The sequence below is a fragment of the Lepisosteus oculatus genome, chromosome 6 (assembly GCF_040954835.1).
Source record: "Lepisosteus oculatus isolate fLepOcu1 chromosome 6, fLepOcu1.hap2, whole genome shotgun sequence".
NCBI lineage: Eukaryota > Metazoa > Chordata > Actinopteri > Semionotiformes > Lepisosteidae > Lepisosteus > Lepisosteus oculatus.
Window position 1 is genome coordinate 12,242,389 of NC_090701.1, and position 18,887 is coordinate 12,261,275.

The window sequence follows — 18,887 nt, forward strand, 5'->3', positions numbered from 1 at the left end:
TGTAGCCTATATCTTACAAAAAAATGATTTCTTATACCATTTGCACTATGGGAATAGCTAAACAATAATTTCGCATGCATACGTATAGGCATGCTGAAAAGAGAAGAGAGAAAACACAACTTTTCGGCTGTGAAGCCTTCTTCAGGTGGCAAGAAGGCTTCACAGCCGAAACGTTGTATTTTCGTACTTTGTATAAGTACTTGCTCCTTTGCAGCCTACGCATGCTGACGCAGCTACCCACCTGAACGACGTATAGGCATGTTTATATATACAATATACAAAAATAAAGACGTTACAGCTTTTTTCCTGCACATAAACAGAATGTGACATAAATATTACAGATGTGTAACAATCACAGTTTCGATGATAAAACTTTTAAAAGCAGTGTTTACCTTTCAAAGCAACACCTTTCAAGTCTCGACTGAATTTACATTTTGTGTAACACTGTTCCCGAAAACGTCGTTCTTTGTTAACGTGACAGTAGACTTTCGCTTCTGTAAACGGATTCCGAGCAGAGGAGAAACCTTGAAAAAGCAAATAAAACATGATCGACCTAGACTGTACATTTAAAACATGCGGTGTACTAGTGTTCGTTGTTTTTGTTGTTGTTGTTGTTGTCGTTCTTTAACTTGAGACCGAAGGTCCTGGATTCAATGGCTTGATTGAAGACAGAAAAACAGTAAAATACCTGACGAAATCATATTCATAGCCTTTTCCTTCTGCACAGAACGGCTCTTCAAGAACAGAAATGTACAGCTTTTCAGCTAAACTGCAAATTAACCCATAACGAGGACTACGGGTAATAAATGCATGCCACTTACATACAATCAAAAGAGCACCGTCACTTTAAAGAACTATAAAACAAAGACCTTGTACAACTATTTTCCCGCTTGCTGTCTCCTTGTCTCATTGCGGCGGACTAATTTGTCTGTTGTGGTTTCTTTCATCTTCTGACGAGCAGTCCGAGGAATTGTACAGGAAGCCCTCGCCTTCGTCGTCGTCACTGTCTCTGAAGTCTCTCATTCTACTGCTTTTGACCGAGTCGCCTTTCTGGTAATCCGTCTGCTCCTGGTAGCCGTCTGACTTGTCCTGGTTGTTCTTGCCCCCTTTCTGCTTTTCCGCATCTTGCGCTGCTTGTTCTTTGGCTTTTTTGCTTCTCTTCCACTTCATGCGTCTGTTCTGGAACCATATTTTGACCTACAAAATCACAGTTGTTTCATAGTTACAACGGAACAAGTAAATCCCTGCACACATACAGTAGCTTCGTCACAAGGTCGTTTGGAGTGCATACGTGGAAAATGTACCTGCTTTCAGATAATAAAATGTATTTCATATATGGTCATATATATTTATATATTATATATATGCTTGCGGCAGGCCTAATAATCAATATTTTAAAAATACAGTGACAGTGAAAAACCTTTAGCATACCCTATAACGATAAAGAGGGAAGCGAATATCGCATTTTATTCCACTACCGATATTTGAAGCAGCCATCCAGCTAAATATCGCTGATGAAAATGAGCGCAGTTTTATGACATGCCACTCGATATACAGTAGACTTGTTGGTTACACAGTCTTGTTGATGGGATTGCTCTGGGTGGGTCCATCATTGCACCCCCCCTTTAATGGATTTTAAAAATGTACTTTAGGTGTTACTGTGTATTTTGTACGTCGACGTGTTAAGCACACGAATGTAATTTGCCAGTGTAGTAGTAACATGTAAAATGAACAAGTAATAGGTTTATTCCATGCTGAAAAGAGAAGAAAGAAAACACAACGTTTCGACTGTGGAGCCTTAGAAACATGTATATTTACATTTCCGCACAGAAAAGTAGAAGGAAGAAACACAATGGAGTTGAGCCTTCCTTTGGGTGGCAGCCTTCTTCTCGCCCAAGCTTTTCTCGAAAGCAGAAACACTGATTATTCTTTCTTCCTTTCAGTGCGGAATTAACCTTTTTTCATCGAGCCAACGAACGCAGAAGCTGCAGTCCACTCTTAGTAACAGTAAGGATGGAACCCTTTCTGTGACTGGGGACTAACATATCGGTTCTTTTACCTGCGTTTCCGTCAGCATGAGAGACGTTGCCACCTCAAACCGTTTGGGCCTCGACAGGTATTTGTTCAGCTTGAACTGATGCTCTAATTCCAGTAGTTGCTGGCTTGTGAACGCTGTCCTCGGCCTCCTGCACTTCCCAAGCAAGTTAGACTGCGCCTGAGCTGCAAAAAAAAGAGGAGTAATCCGCGTTTATAGTTGCGCTAATAGGGTTACCATGTTTTCTCGTCTTCGAATTCGACACAGATCCCAGAATTATGGTGTTATTTTACTGATAGTTGTAAAATGTTTACACTTTATGACCGGATCTTGAAGTTCACGGCGGGAAGGCCACATAAGGATGAAAAACGCATTAAAAGATGATTTTAAAAAACATTGTAGCGTAAGCAAGCAAACAAATGTCGTCACGATGTTTTAAAATATTATGTATGATTTATATTTCTTTCATGACTGGATACGTTGTTTCCAAATGTATTATAATGTTACATTGCTACTACTAATGACGACAATAATAACATAAGAACTCCATGTAGAAATCCGAAACCTTTTCCAAATTGAAGGACGAAAAATACAACTTCTTATCTCGTGTTACAATTTAGTGGTCAGGTCATTCATTACATTCTGTGGCTACCCGCTCAAATTGCTGTTCCTGCAAGTTCTTTGATTTTCATTATTTTAGCACTATGAGATATTTACCCCGTAGTGTAAGGGCATTCATTCCAAGGAACAAACTAATTTCTAACAGGGCAATACTAACTACACAGCAGAAAAAAAAGACAAAATAATTGGTTAAAGGTTGAAATGATTTGTTTCTCTTGGGAAAGAAATTAGCTCTGTTTAGCGAGTACGCCCACCATTTTGTAAACACAACCCCCAGTTTTATAGCGTGACACTCATTCTCACCGTTAACTAATTTATAACACCGTGCGTTACCTGGAGGTATTCCACATATGTATCATTTAAATATGTTTTATGTGTCAAAACAGGCCTCACCTACAGTGCAGTTTCAGTTTTCCAGTACTGAGATGTTAGTATTTCCTGGTCAATCGCATTTAAGGTCAGTAGAATTCATTTGATTACTTTGTGCTTTTTTTACACTAAGAATTTTATGGTAAATTATAACTTAAGTATAATGCTTTTCAGCTGGATATATATCATTATATAATATTTTGTTTTTATACAACATTTCCTTGTTGGTATAGAGTGAAACATCATAAAATAACATTGTAGTCACTCCTTTAACAACTTTTGAAAAGTTTCGGTTATCCGCCGGTTATAAAAATTGTTCTGCCAGCTCATAAAGACGCCCAGTTTGTCGTCTGTGCGTCGTTGACACTGGTAACATTTCCGTAGAATTTAATGTTTAGACAGAGGAAATGCTATTTACTCCTTCATTTTGAACAAATCTGTTAAAATGAAAAGGAACAAAAAAGCCAGTCTCTGGTGTGCAAACAGAGGGAGGGATGAGATTTTCACACTCCTCCGTCACTTTCGCAGTGTCCATTATCTGTCCATTTTAGTTCTCCCTTGAAAGTACATCGTTCCCCAGCTTGTTCAGCGTTGCAGTGGCATTTTTGCTTAACCTCCGAGGATTCAATGAAAGTTTAAGGTCTCCGTTTTCAATGTTCATGTTGTTATTAATTTCGATCTATTTTAACTTCAAATGTGTTTTACAAGTTAGCCTATATTCTGCACGATCTCTTGAATAATACAGTAAGAACAATTCTCGAAAGAGCACCGCGCTCCCGAATGGATTGCGGAGAGACTACATTTTAGTAAAGCGTTTTTATTGTGTGTTTCTGCTGTAAACACATGAAGTGTATACTTTCGTGCGGTATAATAAACTGTATGTGTAACTGAAAAAGATCGGGAAGCAGGAATAGGTCAATGAGAAAAAAAGATATATATTAGGTAAATGCAAACGATGGACACTTGTGCTGTGTAACTTGAAAATAAATTTGCCCGGAACCGATAATATTAATAATATAGTGTAGGTAAATATAACATCGCTGGCCTATACATAACCTAGAAACTTGAAACCCATTCCAAAACGCGGTGCTGTATTACGCATAAAGAGATCTGCAATATAGTAGTCGAAAAAAAATGATCGAAAACACTGCCGCAGATTGGTCTCGAAAGTTTTGCGCAGTGACCTGGTTTCACAGCTAACCGAAGCAAAGAAACTTTACAGCAGCAATAGTACTTAGTAATAATACTAATAGAAGAGTGACTAATGATTGGACTTACTGTTAAAATCCGGCATTTTAGGAAGCATCATCCCGGCAGTGGACACTCGCAGCCAGTGATCAAGTTGAAAGGTCCCTGCGGTTAGTTTGATGGGTTCGCTGGAGTGGTGATGATGAGAACCGTGCGGATAAGAGTAAGATAAGGCAGGATGCTGCCCCAGGGCAGCGGCTGAGTAAGTGTACATTGGGTGGCCATAAAGAGCTTGAGCCGGGATGCCCGACGAGCTCTGTGGGTGTAATCCGACCATGCCGGAGTGGGTGGCGTTCAAGAAGCCCGGTTTGGGGATCAGCCCGCAAGACGACATCCTCGGCGGAGAGGGGGTCTCAGTCCTTAAGGAATCTGTACTGTTATTCAGCTCTGAAGCTGTCACACTTCCGGACGATGAGATGGAAGAAGAGGATAGAGAGGTAACTAGTGCCAGAGGTGAGGTTTGCACCTTCGGTGGATCGACTGCCAGGAGCGCGTCGATACGAAAATTTTTGGATTTCTCCATCTGACCGTCAGTCCAGCGGCGGTGAGCAATCAAGGCACTGCCGTGTTCAATAAGAATGCGGTACCAGAGGACGATCCGGCCTCTTCCACAAGCAGGATTCTCGGCTGAATTGCGAGCTGTTTGACTGGAGCTCCTTCCACTTGAAGGCTCTCATGGTAGGGAGGATGGGTTGTCTGTTTTTGACTGGAAGGGATGCTATTGGTCAGCCGGCTGACTGTTGACGGGGTGTGTTGTGCCTGCTTTGCATACCTTCCGAACTTACCAGCCCCTCCCGTCCCACATCTACCACAAGTCATAAAGATCTGAATATTGTAGAGGACTTGAAGCAAATTATAGGATACCCAGGGTATCTGATGGTTTCACATTTTCAGGATTCTATTTCTAAGCCCCAGTCAAGAATGCAAGAGATTGGTTAGATATTAGTGCCGATTCAATGATGCTGGAAATGAGAGTGCAGTTGACTCCAATTGCAAGAAAAAAATGGTTCCCGATCATGTCATCACTGTTGTTTCAGTGATTTATATATAATCATCACTAACGATTTCTATGAATCCTCTTGGTATGCTGTCTACTGTTTTAACTTTGTAGGAGGAGGCCTCGTTGTTTATGTGTATGTATTTGTGTAAACCTATATATTCGTATAGATACTGTACGTGATAAATATATCCGGACTTGTGCGAGTGATTAAAGTACAGTAGTGTGTTTGGCCTGCGTGAATACGGAGAAACATGTCATAGCAGTCCACATAAAAAAATCTAACAGGCAATTTACTCTTGTAAAGCATTCATTGATCTGTTTCTCACGTGTTTCATCTTATTTCAGAAAACCGGTGATGTCTTGTATTTTAACGTTGGAAACGTCTCTTTCACAGTACAGGAAGAATCTGTGTCTTTAGCCTCTGAACTATTCTACCCCCTCGTGTGACCACTGTATCGAGACAAATTTGTTACGTGAGTCAGCTTGTCTGTGAAGTTTAACAATCTTTCGGATAAAGGTGTCATTTTGTCACAACTTTTTTATAGCCAGAGTTTCCTGTGAAAATGTAATTATCATTGAATTAAGTCACTTTTGCAACCATGTAAACTTTGTCACTCAGAGGTCTATTCATTTTACTAACTCCAGACTCAGGTCCCACCTCAACCCAGAATAGGTACAAGTCCCTAGGTTATACTTCTTACACACTAAATCAACCTTCTGTGTCGTTTTGATTTACTCCGGTATTTTATTTTCCTTACCACGATTCAAAACCGTGCAGCTAAACTGCTAAATGGACGTGATCACTTTTTTTTATCTTGTCAAACTGTTGTTTTATTCCTCACAAATAACATAATAATGTGTTTTTTATCCAAAACTAACCCCTCCCCCCAAAAAAATGTCATTTATTTGCGCATTCATTATTAATAAGTACTTCTTGTTGTCCGATAAGCATCTTTGTTGTAAACTGAGGCATCTTGAAAGAATAACTTTCAATGAAACGTTCGAGTGATTTTTTTTGTAGTTGAACGAAATTAGCTCTTTTTAGATTTTTTGTTTTTACGTTTTATTTTCACATCAATACAGGTAGTTAGGTGGTACATGTGCAGGTACAGACATGTTTCAATAAATGGTTTTAATAATATAAAATCATTCAGTTAAAATCCTTCCTCATTGCAACATTCATACTGTATAAACGTTTTTTAACGCATTACATAGACGTCCTTACATTAAAATTGTTCTGACCAAGGTTGGTCAGATCCCAGGTTTGGAGTATCCCGATCGGTGTTAGGTGGCAGGTATTTAGGCCACCCACTTCGTAATTGTTTTAAGGGTCCTCGTTCCGCACCTGTAAATTTTACAAAGGACTTTTCTGTTACACAGGTGAACAAACTCACTGTTCGTGTTGCTGGGTTGTTTGAAATGCTGATTGGTCATGCATCCACAAGTTTCTCATTCAGACTGTGTAGAATTCACCGTATCCCATTTTATGACAAGATATTCTAATTATTTGAAATAATGTGTTTTATTATCTTTTGAGTGCAATCTACAGTGTGTGCCTGTCAGAAATTTGCATTACAAATAAACCCGTATTTAACATTTAATGCGGCCACATGTTATACAATACAAATATGAATAAAAGTTATTTCTTAAAACAAAGTAAGATTACAATTGTCAGCTATTGGGATATTAGGATATTTCCTGAATATCCATACCCATAAACCGTATGCAGCTTTTAATGTGTAACTACTGTATATATAAATTTAAAATTAAAATTCTTATTCGTTTATGAAAGTGAAATTTAACAGAAATCATTCCTTCAGGCGTCTTTATTCTAGATGGTTATTTTTATCCACAAAAGCGTGCTATTTAGTAATAAAAATACATTTCTATGTATCCTTATGCATCATAGAAAACACATATTTATTTAGATATATTCGATTGAATCAATGTGTAATATTAAAACTTTCTAAAATCTTAAAGAGCTCGTTTTTGTTGAGCAATACGGCCCAAATCAATTTAATAACATTTCAGATCTGCGTTCATTTAGTTTGAACGGCTTACATTTTACTAGAATTTAATTCCAAGACTAGGAAAATAGTAAGGATTTTGTTTCAGGCATCGTTTTTTCACGCTTTTTACATTTCTAAATCCTCTTCTTTCTATTTACCTTGGCTTTATACAGTATTTTTGCAGTTATTCCTGGAAAAAAAAAATAACATTAATTTGGTTTATTTTCCATGCAAAGTAAATGTAGTTATTCTACACAGGTAACTTTGTTTATTTAATTTAGTCGATTGATTTTGCTTGGTGTTTCTGAGGTCTATATTTTATTGCGTAATTACCACCTTTGTGAGTAGGCCTACGTCTTCCCCAAAACGCTGTTTGTTATTCTAACAAATAATCTTACTAATGAAGTCATTAAAAGTGTCACTGTGACCCTCGAAGATCTTTCGTGGCCAACTGGGAAATTTTGCTAAGAGCCACCCTTATGCTTTAACCTTCTGTCAACTTTATACTTAGGTGAAAGGGAACGCAGTATATAATAATTAGGGCATTGCTTAGTTTGACAGAAATGGCGCGGGACGAAAAATTATTTTACTTGATGAAAGTGGAAAGTAACAGTGCTAAACTGGAAGAGCGCTCTTTTTGTTAAAAAAAAACACGATTTATGTAAGCATTTTCTATTTCATCCAGAGAGTATGGATAGAAGTAAAAAAAAAAACTTATGGCATTCAACTATCACTATCACTATCACTATGTAGGATGAGTAGGTCCTTCCTTTCATGACGTCTGTATTAACTGTCCAAAGTGAGTTTACTCACCTGTGTTGACCAAAAGAACAGTATTCAGGTGGGAAAGGCTCAGAGCTTCACTAGTTAATTTCTTTGTCTACAGTCATTTCCAGAGGAATTTAGAAAACAAACCCGTTTGTGGGAACACCAAACATCATGCGTAAATGAGTAAAAAACGGTTTATATTCTACCATTATCCTAAGTTTAGTTGTTGTTAATTGTCATTGCTCATGATTAATAATGAAACCTTCACTTAATGCAAAATATCACAAACGCATCTTTGCATATAGGATATTAATTGGTCTGTTTTTGTTAACTATTCCCTCTTTTCTGCTCATAAATATTCTCAAGGAACTATAATACGGACGAAATGCGCCTGTAATCAATCGGGATTAATTGTATGTTATTTCTTAAACGCTGAGTATAAAGTCCAAGGTTTAAAAAGAGACCATTCAGTCCAAACCAGTCATCCGTTTTTTTTAGGAAAAGGTTTAGATGGGAATGATTACCATTGCAAATATCTACTCCATTAAGACATTTAGCCTGCCCCAGATTTATTTATGACTGTTTTTTTTTACTGTAGGCCTATGCGAGTGGTGGTTCTATGCGAAGACCGGTCCAGACATACGATATTTTCTTGTAATCCGCATTGTTTTCGCAATTTATAGCTAATAACATTAGGACACTTCCAGCCGTTATCAAAACTGAAGACATTGCACTGTGACATTTAGTAAATGAGATTGTGATATATAAGCCTTAGTGATAAATGTGACATCCCCTGGCTGTTTTTTTTTCCTTTCTTCGAATTACTTATGTATAGTGGACTTGTAATAATGGTGTGTTTATGAAAGCAATTGTGCACGCACAATGTATTGGGGGTCCCCTCGCTCTAATCAGCCACTTCAGTTTAATGGACGAAGAGGTCAGGATGAGAATTATCGACACCCTGTTGCCCTTAACCTGTCTCCCAATAAAGCTGATTAGTTTTTGTCAATTCATCAGCTAACCGCTCTCTCCGGGACGGCATCAAAGACTTGTTTGCTCATGGGAAATCAACAAGTCACACAGATCAGTAACATTAACAACTGGATTACGGTTTAATTCCGAACTCACTTGGTATTCGACCACATTTAGAAATAATCATTTGAAAATATTTTAAAATGTTTTTGTTTGTTTTGTTTTTTTTTTTTGGGGGGGGGGGGTAGGATGAATCCTATTGGATACAGTATGTGTCTGGAATCGAGATTGTTTAACGTTTAAAAAGTCCTTGATTTAAATTCAGAATCCCATTAAAACAATATCAATTACGTTTAGAGCCAAACAATTCGAAAACGAGCACATAAGGATGTTCTCAGACTAAACTGGATAGATAACCTTTAATACCGGTCATTAGCCTTCTGCTTATGTGATAGTTTTTCTCTTTTTCTGGCAATGCTTTAGGAATAAACGAGATCAACTTTGCAAAAAAGTGACCCAGTTTAAATACGAATGTTGATAGTCAATCATATAGTGCAAGCACAGTGGCTGCTTGTTGATTTAAAAATTCCTACGTAGAAAGTTGTTATTAAGAAATGTATAATTTAGTCTTGGCAGTTGCGGTGGAATTTAGATTCAATAACTGTCTACTTTAGAATTAGAATATTGAATTGCTGTGTCGAAATGCAAATGATCCAAAATAGGCCTACATCTCGAATGAATGGTTGGGCATTGAGTTAAGTAAAATTATTTGGATTTTTAATCTTGAACTTGTGTAGACTACATTTTATTTGAAAGCGTTTTAAGTGTTTATTTTCATTTTAATTACTATTGTTTTTTTTTAAATACTATTGTTTTTTAACGGAAAAAATGCTTCATTCATACAGTGGTTTTATGAGTTTTGGATTTTTTAATGAACTAAAAGTAAGCAGTAACTGAAAACTATAAATCACCATTTATTACTTTTACAAAAGCCATCGAAGTGATGCGTCGAACGTTTCATATGTACTCTAATTTCTCTCAAATGTAGGTATAAAATGTATTAAAACGCATAATTAGGTTTCCAAAACTAAGATACGTTGAAGTATATTCGTCCTTTAAAGACCGCTGTTCTATGTTTCGGTTTAAATTTAAAAGGTGGAGATTTTTTTTTACTATATCATTGGTTTCTTAACGTTACAGTTTCAATAAATTGTTCTTAACATTTCATTTTCTCCTAAAAGGATCCGTTGCGTCTTTAACAGCCACCCTAGTTTATCTTTGCCTTGTCCCCTCCTCCTTAGGTTTAATTTCATTAAGAGAGCGCATGAATATTTCTATTAAACCCCAAGTGAAATATGAAGCCATTTAGTCTTGGCCTGCACCAATCACGGAGATTTATGGCTTTTATTCATCACATCAACAGCTGGGAAAAATTAATTTTCTGCACCCTGAGATGGAAATAGACCCCAAACCCTGGTCTTTCTCTGAAAGCTGTTAATTTGCTCAGTAATTACTTTCACAATTAACTAAAATACAAATCAAAGTGACAAATCGGAATAGTTTATATATTAATTACCCACTGTAAATGTGTTCATTATGAAAAGGCAATTTAAGAGGACCCTCTCTGTCTCTTTTATTGCAATAAATACCTTCAATTAAATTGGCACAAAAGGCTGCTGTCTTCAAACGTATAGAAACTGCTTTTAAACACATTTGTAGCTCATAATCATTTTATCAATTTAATTTGCCGTGTAAGACATTTCCAAGTTTATTCCTTTCTGAGAACGACCTTGAAGGATTTCATTTTATTAAGCAGAGGACTTAATCCAATCATAACAGTAATTGCATAGGAATTTGGTAGGGAGTTGTTTAAGTAATTATTGAACTAATTTTCCTGAAAAGAAAGCTTTCGTCTGACTGCAGTATTATTTAGTTTGGAGAGTCCAACTTGAGGCTTTCAAGCCATGCTCTTTGTGCTTGATTTAGTGAAATATCAATGAAATCATTCAATGCCCTTCAGCTCGTTGATCTTTATAAATGATCTCCTATTAAATTAGAAAATGATTCTCTTCTCATTTAATTGTATTCTTTCCTTTCTTATCCGCTATTAATTAGACGTATCGACCCTACAATAATTTAAAGGCTCCCACAGTGTCTTTTTAAGCTTAAATAAAGGAGGACGAGCAATAAAGTTGCATGCGAGCATATGAAGTTTAAAGAACAGCCTAAGAATTGCAAGTTGTGTTCCATTTGGTTTAGGCCTAAACAATTTCAAACTTTAGATGAAGTACATTCCTTCCATAAGCATTACAAAATATATGATATTAGAAACATGACAGACCATTAAACATTGTAACCTGAAAAGGAAAATTAATAATGACAAACACGTAGGTTATATTATATACAGTACAAATGGAATTTAATCATATTTAAGGCAGTTTATAGCACAATTTAATTTCCCGTATTTTCCAAACAAGTTAAAAAGAAAAATAATTAAAACTTAGTGAGACCAAACTAGCTGATAGTTGATACCCAATTTAGTGCAATCAAGAAAAAAGTGTTTTTTATGATGACTGAGTATTGAATATTCTTTGGTTTAAAATAGCATGCCGACTTTGTTTTTATTGGAATTGTTAAAGAATGAAGACAATTACAGTTATAATGAAATGGTTTACAATTATATAATTTTTTAGATCATTTCAATGTTGGCAGGTAGTGATCTGTAGAGGCAAGAAAAGAGAAGAGAGGGCAGAGAAGTCAGAGATTAGGTTTATAAAACTGTATAGAGTCACTGGAACTTTGGACTTTCTGATACCTGAGTAACATTTAAAACATGGTAAAATTAAATTTAGCTGTAAGATGAGATTGTCCTGAAACACAAAGTTACTATCTAAATAACATGTTCGTCTGTGATGGCAGTACTGTAACATATCTGTACCATTATGAAATAACAGGATTCCAGTCATTTTATTAGAAATTATCCTCAAAAGGGGAAAGTGTGTCATTGATATGAAATGTATTAATAATTCACTTAATTATGATGGAACCATTTGCTGCCTATACAAACCATGAGTGCAAATTTACAGCAGAGCTCTATGGTTCACAGAAATGCATTATTCAAATTAATATGATTTGAAAACGTCATTTTTTATTTTTCTAGTTCCTAGTTTGGAAGTGTAGGGAGTTCCCAGCATGGGAGTGAAAAAAATTAACTCATGAATGTCCAGTGAAAACCACAAGATCAGCCTTAGGCTTTCTCACATCCTACAAAGTCCACATAACATAAAGTAGAGCTAAAGCACCACATCAGGGTCATCTGGTAACAGCGCAGGCTCACTGGTGAGATAAGCGCAATGAGATACCATCTGAGAAAATTGCAAATTAAGAATTCACATAATGAACAATACATAGCTCAGTTATAAGTACAACAACCAGTCAAGGAGTTAAAGTGGGACTAGTGGTGTTAAACAATCCATTAGCGTAGGAAACATTAAAATTCCTAAAGACACAACAGGGAACATTTGTCTTGAACTCTGCACAATAATATAGACCTTTGAGGTTTTTTTGTAAGCCTGCAGTTGGTAACAGTCACATCAACCTTGGCTAGAGTCACAGTGAGCAATGCTTCCTCACAGCTCTGGTGTTCCTGGTTTAGTTGCCGGCTAGGGCACCTTCTGTGTGGAGTTTGCATGTACTATCTGTGTTCATATGGGTTTACCAGGTGCTCAGGTTTCCAGCTAGTGTCCAGAGGAATGATGGCTGGTTTATAGGTGTTTCTAAATTGCATTTGTACCTGAGTACCGTTGTACCATTTCAGAGCTATTGGCACAATTATGTGACAGAGGGGTTTGGTTGTAATGAAGATCTGAAGACACCATGACTTTGTGCATCTTTGCTTGTGTTATACTGTTTGTACGTCTGTAATGCTGAAAAGCAAAAGCGTCCTGCAATTGGCCAATGATGATGGTTTTGACTTGTGACAAAGTGGATTTTGATCTGTGAGTAGGTGCAGTTGTTCCAGTTTTAAGGTTAAATGACAACGTACTGTACAGTATGTACTGTATATAATTCATCCACCCATTTTCTAACCTTTTCATCCTATACAGGATCATGGCCAAGCCTGTCCCAGCAAGAGATGGGCACAAGACATTTTGGGACACCAGTCCACCACAGGGCAAACACTGACACCGGAGACAATTTTCCCAGAAGCAAATTAACCTACCAGTGTGTTTTCAGACAAAGGACGACAAGGGAAGAAACCCACATGAACACAAGGAGAACATACAAACTCTCCACAGACAGCATTCCAGGTTCTGAATTGAACCCAGGGCCCTAGTGCTACAAGGCAGTGATGCTACCCACTGCACCACCATGCTGCTGCAGGTGTATGAGTATTTTAAATTTAACTTTGAGCAGTAGCCAGATCCACTGATAAACTGGGCTGTGCATCAAAGTTAAATCTGGAGCACAATCAATAACACTGCTGTAAAAAAACATGATATGTTAATCACAGCTGATTTCTCCAAATCACGCCAGTATATCTTGGTCCTCAGCTATTTGCCAGTGAAAGCAGAACGTCCAAGAGATGTATACTTTTAAGCATAACCTTTAAAAAAATATATATTTTGTGGATTGCAAATAGTCATGTCTGGTGAGTGTTTTTTTTTAATATGAAGTTCAAACCAACATCTCCTTCACTGCACCCACCACAACAGCTCCTGTATGCCAGGATCAGGCCTGCTTGTGAGGTAATCCATAACTCTCATTAAGTAATCAAGATGCACTACCATATCCCACCAGCAGAGGCCGCTCCATTCTAAGTACATTTCCTCTAAGAAAGAAACAGGTAATGGACCTTTTAGCCATTAAAAATAATTGACGTGAAAAAAATGAAATAATCAGATATTAAATGTCCTACAACCTAGATATCAGGAATCACCAGTTGTTTTTCCCGTTTTGAGCTCACCAGTTTGGAAGACTCGCAACCACTGTTGCAGCCTGGGAGATATGAAGACGCCGAACACCTGACCTCTCAATGTGTTTTTTTTTTGTCATTTCGCAAGTCGGTGCTGCGATGAGTCATGGCTCCTTGTAAAGTCTATGTCGTCCAAAGCGATGTCCTCATAGCTGGGTCTGTGTCACAGGGAATCATTATTCTCGAAAACTCCAGAATGCAAAATTCTGGGCCCCAATGTCAGGAAAAGGACAAGTTCGCTGTTGTCAGATCTACGAGACTGGACACAGGCATGTGGGGGACCTAGGGAATCCAAACTAACTCTAAGACAAGTTCAGCTGGGTCTACACACAGAATTAAAAAACACTTCTGTTTATTACACATTCTTCATTGCAAGATGCTGTAATAAACTCTGTATAAAGAGGGAAGCTTTATACAGCAACTGTGGAGCAGGTTAAGGACCTTGCTTAGGGACTTCATAGAGTAGGATTTCCCTGCCAGCCACAGGATTTGAACCAACAACCTTCTAGCCACAGGTGCAGATCCTTAGCCATAGTGCCACCACTCCACCTCCATGTACCCCCTATGTACTACAGGAGTACAAATGTTGCTTTGTTCTGAATCGCACATACCTGGACATTTTTTCTATTTTGCAATAAATTGGAGGTTTAACAAGTTGCTCTTTACATGTTACTTTTATTTTGGTTTGAAATGCCCTCATCAATGCAGATTCTTTCAAACCCCAATATATAAAAATAGCATTGCAGTTACCCTTTAAGGATGTATACCACAAAAAAACACACACACACAATCCAGAACAGTTATTAGACATTAAACTGGATTACAAGTGTTCAAGTTCTAAAATAATATTAATCTGACTTGGAGTGTTCATTAGCCTTCTGTTCTATTTTGGAAACATTGAAAGGAACAAAATATCATTTGCAAAAAAGAGAGAGAAAAATATTTGCATTCACTTTAAAATGAAGTGAAGTTAAGGATTATATTTAGCTCAGTGCTTGATTGTACTGTATCAAAACTCCACTTGATTGTTGGTGGCCTATTTAATCTCTTGAGCTCTGTAGTCCAGACTAAGAGTCATTTTGAATCTGGGCTTTGACATTAGACAGCTGGCAACCAAATGGCAGGGGCCAGTAAGCCAAGTGCTGCCAAGATTGGATGGATGAGCAAGTGACCCAGACATGCTCATGAACCTGCAAGTTTCCAACTGGGTAGGGTAGATGATAGACAATTCCACCAAGCAGAACAGCTCCAACGTATAGTTCACCTGGAAATTTCTGTTAGCCAAGTTCACATAAACAGCAATGGCAACCAAACGAGTTTGATTTTCAGGCATTTTTGAAGGTGAATTATGTGCCTTTTACCCTTCAATATTTAATATTCAATATGACAACTTGGTCCATTTCAGTGCTTTTAAATATCTTTTCACTACAAAGAAAACATTTTTAGGGAAAAGGGATCCATATGTAAAAATGTACAGGAGTTTTTTTTTACGTCCTATTTAATTCTGCTCTTTATCCTGGAATTTTCACTTTTTTGCATTAGTGCTGATAAATGCCGCAATTATGTGGACTACAAAAGAATTAATTATGCTATAAAATGTGAGAAAAGCATGAAGAAAAGTAATATTTTTAAAAGCATTCTCAAATAAAAAAATAGTGTAGATTAAGTACACATTTGCAAAGATGAATAGTTTTGCTGAATTACTGAGCACTGGAAACTATGCTGCTGATCAGCTGGTTCTGTTTTCTGCTACAAATAGGCAGACCAATTAATCTGCTAACTGGTTGATTTCATAAGAAGACCTTTTGCAAATTACAGTGAATAATTATAAAATAACAGATGATAAGCTTATTTTAATTAATGGGAAATGGTTATTCTTATTAATCATTATTCCTATTACTATTTCTTGTGTTTCATAAAATAATGTTACTGTATGTGTTATTGTAAAGTTTTGTTATGCTTACAAATTAAACAAACGATAATCAATGGCTCCTGTAAAGTTATGTTAGATCACAAAGTCTTGCAGATTAGGCTAATTATAACCCCTATCAGATGAACTCACCCATAATAGAAAGATGAATAAGTTAAAACAGTGGCCAGATATACGAGGAATTCAATGCAGGTTCTCATATCTTACTGCATAATCTCACTAGCACTCCTTGGAAAAAAAGAGAGATAATTAAATGGTTTATGGGCTCAACATTTGTGAGTTCCCTTTGTCTTTGCTCTTACAATTTGGATGGAGATTGGACTGTTTTTGAGGACATGTAGCTATGAGTCACTTTGAATGAAAGACATGGAAAAATGGGCACCCATTTGTCTGTGACAGTGATAAAACATACTTTCTACTCTGCTACTACCTATGTTGGCAATTTGCTCCTGGGTAATTCATTATCCTCTACCTGAAGTCTAGAATTCATCAATTGTGCTGTCTTCTGGCTCTTGTGATCGGTTTGAAGTCTTTTCAATTCCAACACAGTTACCACAACTGTGATATAAACACTGTATGGAAATCTAGAAACAGAAATCTTATTTTAAGATCCGCGTAACGCAGAACAAATCACGTTTGAGCTTGGTGGGTTTTTTTAAGGGTCTATCCAGGTAAATAACGTGTATGTTTTTCTTGATATATACAGTAGGTAAATAACTGTCTTTTCTAGAATCCTGCTTCAGGAGTTCAAGTAGATACATTAGCAGTGTCCTCAGGTAGCAGATACATGCATTTCCAGCCAAGCATTAGGTATCCAAAATGCAGAATTTGTTCTGTTTATGCATTAGTAAAGTCTCATTAATTTCCCTTGCGGTCAATTCATCATCCTAACAAACTGCTCCTTTTTATTTTGGTGCTGCTTTGGGAATGCTGCTGTCTCTCATTTCATCAAGTGTCCCCATCTGACATTTAGCATGCTTTGACAATATAGAACACACACAATTATATATTTTTTTCAGAAATGTACACAATTTTTGCCATGAGTTGATTAAGTTAGAAATACAGCCTATAAAATCCTGGCATTGCTCTGCAAATAAAACATAAGGACTGCATGGACTAAGAATAAATGTTCTTCTCATATGTGGCATTGAAAACTAATACATCAACTGAAAATAAGTTGAAGAAATTATTCTGCAAATCTCACTTTCTGGCTACCCACAAACACAAAAAACTAAATGTGATTACTGAAACCTTGCTCCCCCCCTTCTATTTAAATATCAGCCTATATTTGTGCTTGTTTAAATTAAAAACAAAGATAAATAAATGAGATACTCTCCAAACTCCCATTGGACTATATGTTAAGAACCAGGAATAATATGCCTCAATTTCAATCTCTCCTATCTTCTCTAGCATTATGACATTTAATACAAATATCCTAATTCAGATGAAATATGAAATATGAAGCGTTGGTGCTCTGCTATTTGTGTGATCTCTCATTGTAAATTATGATGCCATTCCTGAATGAAGCCACACATTTCACTAAACAGTGAACACAAACTTCTGGAAATCTGGTCTTTTTACGCATGTAATATGTAACTTTGGATATATACAGTACCTGCATTATGATGTAGTTCCTGTCAAATATGGTGATAATGTGCTCCTGTGGTTGCTAGGTTTTGACATGTATTTTTGTACTTGCTATTTGCTATTGAAGTTGTAATACAATCATTAAACCACTCATGTACTGTATTTCAAAAACCACCTCTCCAGCAGTTAAAGAGCTCAGCTTTTGCTACTATGATTCTAAATCCAGCGTAGGGAGTATAGGAGCCACTTCTGTCTGAAAACTGTCCTTGTTAGAATCATGTGTGAGCAGGGCTTGCAGCAGAGGTGGCATGAATTGGAGGAGTTATGCGGCTCTCACTGACAAGTCAGTTACCTCCAGGGCTGCCTTGTTTATCACAGGATTAGCTGTTCCATGGTAAACCATGGGTATCCTGGCTGAATTGTATCCACCTGTTCTGCAATGTATGATGTAGCCCAGGCTGGAATTGATAAAACATGTGCTCTCAGGGCTCACCACCACCACCAGATCCATTTCCATCCATCAATTTTCTAACCACGGCTTCCAATTCAGGGTCACAGAGTCCATCTTGACAAGCAACAGCTCCAACAGGACACCAGGCAGAGAGACACAGACACTCACACAATTGCACCAGGGCCAATTTTTCCTAGAAGCCAATCAACCTACCAGTATGTTTGTGGACTGTGGAAGGAAACTTGAGCACCCAGAGGAAAAGCACGTGAACATGGGGAGAACACGCAAACTTCACACTGATAGCATCCCGGGTCCGGATTTTGAACGCGGGGCCTCAGTGCTGTGAGGCAGCAATGCTAACTACCATGCTGTCATGCTGCCCTTTACCACATCGATTTATTTTTCATTTTTCTAGCCTTGCATCTCTTAAAGAAAACAGAACGTCTTCCACTCAATGCAAGGAGAGTTCATTCAATCCAGTTCAATAAAATAAAAGATATTTTGCCCCGAGGCACACATTTTGTAGCTTAAGGAAATAACCAAAATACAGAAATGGCAAACAAAAAACAACTCAGAAATTAAAATTGTGCATTTCAAAACAGTGAGACTTACATTGCTGTTAAGCATTACAGTGCAGTGATCTGAAGCAGTAACCTTGCTTGGCCTGATTTTGTTTTGTGTGGAATTAGAAAAGAGATTTGTATAAAATTTTTAAATAAGTCATAAGATGGAATTGTTGTGTATTCACAATAACATTAGTAACCCAAGTTGACAATCATCTCCTCTCTGAAATCACCTGCCATGTCGACTCTTCTACGCATCGACATGTTCCATAGATTCAGGAAAAGTAAATGTGGGTGATATACAGGCACTTGGACAATAGAAAAGAAACTAACTGGAAATAAAACCATTTCTATAACAA

The 18,887-nt window shown here is 37.2% G+C and overlaps 1 protein-coding gene across 1 annotated transcript; it reads right to left on the bottom strand.

Moving 5' to 3' along the window:
• Positions 1-201: 201 nt before the first annotated feature.
• Positions 202-4,974, bottom strand: mnx1 (motor neuron and pancreas homeobox 1). The gene is made up of 3 exons (XM_006634512.3): positions 4,304-4,974; positions 2,060-2,220; positions 202-1,197 (listed from the first exon to the last, which is right to left on the bottom strand). The coding sequence occupies exons 1-3, from the start codon at positions 4,794-4,796 to the stop codon at positions 907-909; spliced, it is 945 nt and encodes a 314-aa protein (XP_006634575.1). The 5' UTR covers positions 4,797-4,974; the 3' UTR covers positions 202-906.
• Between the last annotated feature and the right edge of the window lie 13,913 nt (positions 4,975-18,887).